This window comes from Crocodylus porosus, unplaced genomic scaffold (genome assembly GCF_001723895.1).
Source record: "Crocodylus porosus isolate Cpor-Errol unplaced genomic scaffold, CroPor_comp1, whole genome shotgun sequence".
Classification (NCBI taxonomy): domain Eukaryota; kingdom Metazoa; phylum Chordata; order Crocodylia; family Crocodylidae; genus Crocodylus; species Crocodylus porosus.
Window position 1 is genome coordinate 55,007,623 of NW_017728951.1, and position 7,811 is coordinate 55,015,433.

The following is a 7,811-nucleotide window of genomic DNA, read 5'->3' on the forward strand; positions in this document are numbered from 1 at the left end:
GTTGTAGGAGTAGCACACATTTCACATTTGGCAGACTGAGAATAATATACAGTGTATCAAAATTAACCAATTACACTAATAAATAAAGAAACAGATAAATCAATCAATCAGGTCTACATTGTAAGTTAGGGTCTAGGATAAATTTATACACCAAAAGGAAGCTGTTTCATCCCAACCTTTCAAATTCAATTATGTTTTTCCCTGTCTCTATTTGGATGATCAGTGAAGACACCTGAGCCAAACTCAGAGGGTGGCAAAAAAGGAGAGGCAGACTGAATATACTGCCCTTGGACAACAAACTGGCATGATATGCCAAGCTCAAGTCTAGAATGATTTTTAATTTTGCTGGCAAGGCACTGAAACAACCAATCAGGATAATAAAGGAAAGAAATCCCCATGAAACCCAAATGGAAATGCTAACAGACATTTAGTAGCTGAGGTGTTACCAAGTGTTTGAAGTATATAAAACAAAAAAAAGTTCACACTGTCTAGTCAAGAGTTCTTCATATGAGCAGAGGGATTTACAGGGATTTGTACTGTTTATTGAGACTCAGAAATGACTCGAAGGAGGGAATATCACACCTCAGGAGATATTTATTCTTTTTGAGTTTAATGTAAATTCATATGGTACATAAAAGGAATGATAATTTCCTCCTTTCTCCTGGGGTTACAGGATGGGTGGCTAGGGAGAAGGAAGAAAAATTAATACTGTAGTGCAGTTTTTAAATTTATAATTTTTTCAATACAGGTTCAGTGGAGCGATAGAGTGAGTTAAGCAAGACTTTCCTCACATAAAACTTCAGCAATCAGCTTACAATGATGTTTTCTCCTGCCTCATATATGCCATACAGCAGGGCTGGTCCACCTGCAGCACATGCCACGAGCAGCCTCTATTTGTGACACATAGCAGATCAGGGAGGGGACAGGGGGAACAGAGGCAGAAAGAGCAAGAAGCAGAAAGTAAGGTAGCAGACTGGGTAGGGAAAGGTGATCGGAGTGGCACTCGGAGAGTGCAGGGCTAATTTGCAGCATGCCTGCCAACAAGTTAGCCCCCACTACCATACAGAATCAAATCACTGGGTTCTTCAAGTTCACTCTCTCATCTGTTTCATTCAGTATCTAAGCAGAATTTTGACGTCATTACTTACAATATTTTAGCTGCCTAACAACAGCTGGTTAATGTATTATTGTTACCGTATTTATTCAAATATAAGATGAGGCGTTTTCTCCCCAAATCAGCATGAGGAAAAAAGCTCCTCGTTTTACATTTACATACAAGGAAACCTCATAAAATACACTGTCCGTCATTAAACTGATGCCAAAAGCAACATGTGCTCAGTAATGGAAAACAACTGTGATGTTCATTTAAATGCAGCCAACACTGAGCATGACTACAGAACACATGGCCCACATTAGGCAATCATACTGATAAGAACCTTTTCTTCTTTTTTTCTTGGAGGCGGAAGGGGGGCTTAAAAAAAAAAAGGGGTGGGGTGTTCCCTCCATAGGGAACTGGCACCAGGCCTAGAGGTACTGCAATACCAGGTCAGCACTGAGAGGCTGCTCCTTGCCATTGCACCCACAGGGGCTCCCATCTGCTGGGCCAGCCATGCCTCCAGCCCACAGGCGCTAGGAGCCCCAAGCAGCACCTCCCTCCCACCTGCCTGCCCAGCCTCTGGGCTCTGGCAGCTGCTGCATTGCAAGGACACGGACTGGCTCTTCCAGCCCAGGTCTATATGACAGACAGTCGTGCCACACAGGATCATGCCTGAGGCATCCACCTGCGGGTTTAGCACCCTCTGCCAGAAGCTGGTGCCTTCTATGTCTGGATGCAGCCAGCAGCTGGGCTCCTGCCACACTCCTTCAGCTTTCTTGGCTGGGGGCTTGCCCCAGTGCTGCAGCTCTTAGCAGAGGGTGCTCAGGCCACAGGTGGATCCCTCAGGCACTATCCTGCATGTTACATGGGTTCTTGCCAAGTGGCAGCTGCTGGAGCCAGGGGGGGCCAGGGTAGAGGGAAGGGGGCGGAGAGGAGAGGAGGCAGGAGGGAGGTGCTGCACAGGGCTCCAGGTACCTGCAGGCTGAAGGCACCACCTGGGTGCAGCATGGCTGTTTCAGCAGGTGGCAGCCCCTGCAGGTGCTGAGGCAGGAGTGCCTGGCTCCTTACCTGGCCCTTGCAGCACCCAATGGGAGCCCCGCCGCTACACTTGTTCCTACTTAAGTCCTGCCAGTTCCACTGCACAACTTTGCTCAGATCTAGTCCCCCAGGTAACCACTAGTTACACCTCCCTGCAGCAGCCATGCCATGCTGCAGTCTGGATCCATGCCATGTCCCATACTGCCTTTGCTGGAACCATTCCCCCAACAGCAGGCAGCACTGAGCCACGGGCCCTGTCACCCCATGCCACTGCTGCTGGTGGTGCTGCCTTCTCACTCCCTCATACTTGCTGTAAGGAACGTACTGTGGCCATGGGGTTCAGTTCTGGCTGGTGGTGGAGTTCTCTGCAATCCTACATACGACCCTCAACCCCAACTTCCTGTGATGCTCTGCCACCTCTGTCATGGGACCACTTAACCAATGTCATTAGAGAAGGTCAAATAGGTCATTTTTTTAAAGTGATATTTACATCCTCAGTATCCTATGGCTTCAAATAAAACAACAGTGTTCCTTGGTATGAAGGACACATCCTGATCAATCTGTTTTAGCTGACTGGCTCTCAGACCAAAACAACTGTGCTGGCATCAGAAAGAGCTCTGTGAACTATTAAACTGGTCACCAGCTGGGGCACAGCAATTGCTTTTTTTTAAAAAAAAATATAAAAAACCATGACAGCCTGTCAAGATCACAGTCTGTAAACTCTTCTCTTGTCAATCTGCAATCCATGCCTGAAGGGAAAGACCTGAACTGTCCAGGTTTTGTAACTTTTCTGTCAAATGGCATGGGGATAGGGTACAAATGTGCAAAACAAGGTGAGCTAGGGAATACCAACACTACTAAGCCTGTCAAAATGATCAGGGTTTTGTTTGTTTGTTTGTTTCTTTTACACAGCAATGTCTCACTACTTAAAAGCAGCTCAGTGAGGTCCACATGAATAACTTCGTTAAATTCCCTGATCACTGAATGCTTTGGCTAAAGCATGATATAAATCCACGTTTGCCTTTGTTATAGACTCACCTGCAGCATGCCATGTCCATTGCTTTCGATAGTGCCTTCATAGGTGATGTGTAGCCTGGACAGTTTTTTCTGAGATCTGTAATTCAATATAGTAGAGAGACAATGTTACTTTACAGGAAAGAGAAACAATTAATTACAGCAAACGTAAAAAAAAAAAAATCTCCATTATAAACATTTGCCAAAAAACGAAGCAAAATTTCTAGCTGCAGCAACATAAAACCAAAGCAATTCCACTGACTTCAAAAGAACAACTTTTATGTTTTCCAGAGAGATATTCCAGATAAACAAAGTAACTGGGCGCACCTACACATGTGCTTTAATGTGCATTAACCCATTTTAATGCGCATTAACCCATTTTAATGCGTATTAAGACGTCACAAAAAAACACACACACTTTTGCTAATGTGCATTAAAACAGGCTAATGCACCTTTTTCTAGTATCTTACAATGGAGGTACTAAATTGAATATGCATTATTAAAAGCACATTAATGAACATATAGACATGCCCACCAAGACCAGAATCCGGCACAATGAAACAAAAGACACCTGAATTGGTGATACAGGTTATGAAAACAAAAAGGAACCCCAAAACCTTTGCACTGCACCATCCATTTGATGATCTCCATTTCTTATGAAGAAAATTAATCCACCCTACTACCTCTGTGGCAAAACAGAAGTTAGTTTAGGTCAGAGGCGGGCAAAATATAGCCTGCGAGCCGCATCCAGCCCATAAGGCCATTCTATCTGGTCTCTGAGGCCCCTAAAAAATTTATTAAATTATTATTGATCTGCCTTTGGGCAGATATTCAAAAATAACAGGAGCCAGGGCAGTAGGACCCAAGGGAAGACCTGGAGGGCTCCCGCAACAGCAGGGCCTGCCCAGCCCTGCCCCCCAACCCCATCCGGAAGCCCCAGCAGGGGCTTCCAGCCTGGGACCACATGGATGCACCGCGCCAGAACCTCAGGTAAGGGTGGGTGGGCAGGGAAGGAGCACGGGGAAAAGTGGCCTGGGGAAAAGCGGCTTTTCCCCCACCCTGTGGCCAGCGCTCTGTGCTGCAGCCACTCACAGCCCACATGGGGCTGTCTTGAGCAGGCACAGGCTGCAAGCGGCTGCAGCACAGGGTGCTGGCCACAGGGCGGGGAGGGGCCACATTTCCCCCACGGTCTGCACCAGCTTGTAACCCGCCCACGCAGCCAGCCTGGGCCTGGCACTGGCTCTGGGCTCACCCACTGGGGCTGTGCATGGCGGCAGCAGCTGTGGCCTCCCCACTTGCCGCACCAGGCAGCGTTTGCCACTGCCACCCTTAGGCTGCCCCGTGTGCGAGCTCCAGGCAGGCAGCAACAGCAAACACTGCCCTGCGCAGCAAGCGGGGGGGCCACTTTTCTCCACACCAAGCAGCTGCTGCTGCTGCGCACAGCCCCAACGGGCGAGCCCAGAGCTGGCGCAGGGCCCAGGCTGGCAGTGGGGGTGTGTTACAAGCTGGTGCTCAGCGCAGGAGAAAAGTGGCTTCTCGCCCGCCCTGTGCCTGGCACTGCAGCCCTTCACAGCCCACCTGGGGCTGCCTGTGCCTGATCAAGGCAGCCCAACATGGGCTGCGAGTGGCTGCAGCACAGAGCGCAAGCCATGGGGTGGGCGAGGGACCACTTTTCCCTTGCGCTCAGCACCAGCTCCTTCCCTGCCAGCAAGCAGGGTGTTGGGGCTGCATGCTGCACGCCCCCGCCCGTACCGCAGGGCTGGGCGGGGCACTGGGAGTGAATGGGTGTGGTAACAGGGCCCAGAGCAGGGTGGCAGAAGCGTAGGGTCCCAGCTGGCAGGGGCTCTAGGGAGGCGGGCCAACTCCCTTCTCTCCTTGCTGATGCAGCCCAGTCTACACTCCATTTTGGGCCCCACTAGTGCTGGCTCTGGGACATTGGTCCCAAGACATTGGTCCCAAGATGGCGACCGGGGCCAGGGCAACTGTCAAGGGGCGGGACTACCCATGCGGCCCTCGACAGCTTGCCAAAACTGGCTAAGTGGCCCTCCACCTGAAATAATTGCCCGCCCCGGGTTTAGGTGCCCAAAGTTAAATAACAAGTAAACAACAGAGTTGGAAACAGAATTCAGATATTCAAGGTTTTCAGTCCCTTGCTTTGTCCACTATATTCACTGTACAGGTCTGTAACTAAATCCTCAGTACATAATGGATAGACATAAGCTCTGTTTCCCCAATGTATTATACCACGAATGGAGACACAGGAGGGAAAGTGCCTGTGGGAAGGCAGAATTCCATGCCAGTGTGCCACATAAACTGTACCTTGAGGAAAATGTGTTATGCTTGCTTTGCCTATTGCAGTGGTTCTCAAGCTCAGCAGACTCAAGGCACCCCTCAGAGTCCTGCAACACCCAGATTGATAAGCATTGCTTTACTGTCAGTTATTCGCTCTAGCTTGCTAAACTCTGAAAAATCTTGCTGTTCATGTAATTTTATTTCTGGGTGTACCCTTTAGCTTGCAATGTACTCTTGCTCTTGATTTTTATAAAATTGGCCTTATTTCAGTCAAAATGATAAATAATTTCCATGTAGAATGGAAAAAAAGAAATGTGTTTTATTTTATTAGGACACCACCCAAGTTAAAGTCAGACTAATTCTGTTAATTCCACTATGTAAGATGTTATCAATACATTTAATCATCGTATAATCAAATTTTAAAAAACAGACCAAAAAAGTAATTTAAATTTGGCTGTATTAAACATTCAGCAATTTATTTCCTGCCTAAGCCTAAATTGATCTCTTCTATTTAAGCAAAAAGAAAACATTAAGAAAAAAGAAAACAATACTTTCTATATAAGAAATTAGCACACAGAACTGAAGTACATTCATATTCATGAAGACTTATGTTGTTCATTTAGGTGGACATGAAAATAGTTACACTTTTCAGTTAAAAAAAAAATATGCATTCTCAAATCCCATGAAACAATGGGAAATCTCTCTATACCCTCAAATCAACAGCATTCAGTAACATACATGCATTTCATACTGATAAGTAGTAGGTGGGTATATTACTCAGCTAAAACAATAAGGCACTAAGTTAAGATTTTTTGACAAAATTATCAGCATATGCAATATTTTGCCAGATTTTTTTAAAAAAATTGTTTCTCAGGGCCATATGCACTCATGTGCCCACTTGCAAAGCTCACTAAAATTAATGGAGCTACCCTGATTCACACCAGCAGGAGATATGGCCCAAGAGATATACTGTACATTCAGTTTAAAAAAAAAATACAAGACAGCAAATGCTGAATGTAAGACAGCAAAGCTGCACGTACTCTGCCATTAATAATCACAGAAGAATTTACTTACCATGACATGTAAAAGTAATGTTTTTTTTAAAGTGTGCTTTGGACACCAAAAGCTCTTTTCTGCTAAGCACACATATATCTTGATTTACTTCTCTAATTTACAAATTATAGTAAACTCTAGTTAATTTGTGGAATTCCAATTAGAATTCAAATAATGGTGAAATTAAAACACTGGTGAACTGTTCAGTATCAACCAGTAATTGAGGGTAGGTGGAAGGTGCACTGGGAGGGAATCTAAACAATGGGTAAATTTAACCAGAGTGGAAAATTTTCCAATAAGCAAATTTACCAGAACCTACTGAAATGACACTGAGGATTTTCTCACCTTTTTCTGCATAGAGGCTTAATTCCCTTCCCCTGTCCCTTCACAGTCTCCTGCAGTAATCATCACGTTTACCTTGAAACCATACAACTAAGTTAACTGAGAGCTTTTCCTCACAAAGCACTGTATCACCATCATCTCCAAAAATCAATCTCTTTGCAAGAGGAGAACAAAATTATTCAAGCAGTGAGTGCCAAGGGAAGGCAATGTCAGCTCCTACCCTAACTGCTTTCAATAGGATTACTTTCTAAAAATCTGTAGCAGGCCCTTTAGAGTTTGGGTAGCCATTTATCATGCTGTAACCATAACATAGCTGAAAACTGACAAGACTACCAAAAAATAATCTATTTCATGCCATTTACAAAATAGTGTCAAATTTCTCATTTTGTGTCTAGCATGTGTGTGTCCCTTTTAAGGTTAATATGAATTAGTAGTAAGTAAATGAGAAGTGAGTGTACACACCCTGGTTTTATTTTTTGCACATTTTAAGACTACAGTTTATAACTATTACAGTAATGTATGAAGCCTTTGTTTTTAAAGCACTAACCAGAATCTGCCTAGGAAACCCACAACAGAGAATACCAAGTCTATGAATTGCCATTTAGATTTTTTTTTTTTAATAGAAAAGTCCTAGAACTAAATCATTCAGGGTTATACATGCAATGCTATGTTTCCCCCAACGGCCCCCACTTCCACCACCAGAAGTAGGCTTAAACCTAAAAATGCATATTTTCTACACATGCAGGCATTATCTTATTCAAACTGTTTAACAGAATTGATAGCCCAGTCAAACACTGTTTTCCATACTGACTGTCAACTGTACTGCATTAGAATTCCTGTCACAAGTATTATTTCAAAAATTTGTTTAGATCAGGAACAACTCAGCAAAATGAAACAAGCACTAGAGATGCAATTGATGGGTACATATCAAATTTGCTTTTTTTTATATATTATATATATATATATATATATATTT

At 44.6% G+C, this 7,811-nt stretch overlaps 1 protein-coding gene across 5 annotated transcripts in view; it reads right to left on the reverse strand.

The window, feature by feature from the left end:
• The window catches only part of PARG (poly(ADP-ribose) glycohydrolase), a 139,257-nt gene that overhangs the window by 46,146 nt on the left and 85,300 nt on the right, over positions 1-7,811 (reverse strand). For all 5 annotated transcript variants that reach the window (XM_019555587.1, XM_019555588.1, XM_019555586.1 and 2 more), the window contains one exon: positions 3,173-3,248. In XM_019555587.1, coding sequence (XP_019411132.1) covers positions 3,173-3,248 — 76 coding nt within the window. The remainder of the gene's footprint in view (positions 1-3,172; positions 3,249-7,811) is intronic.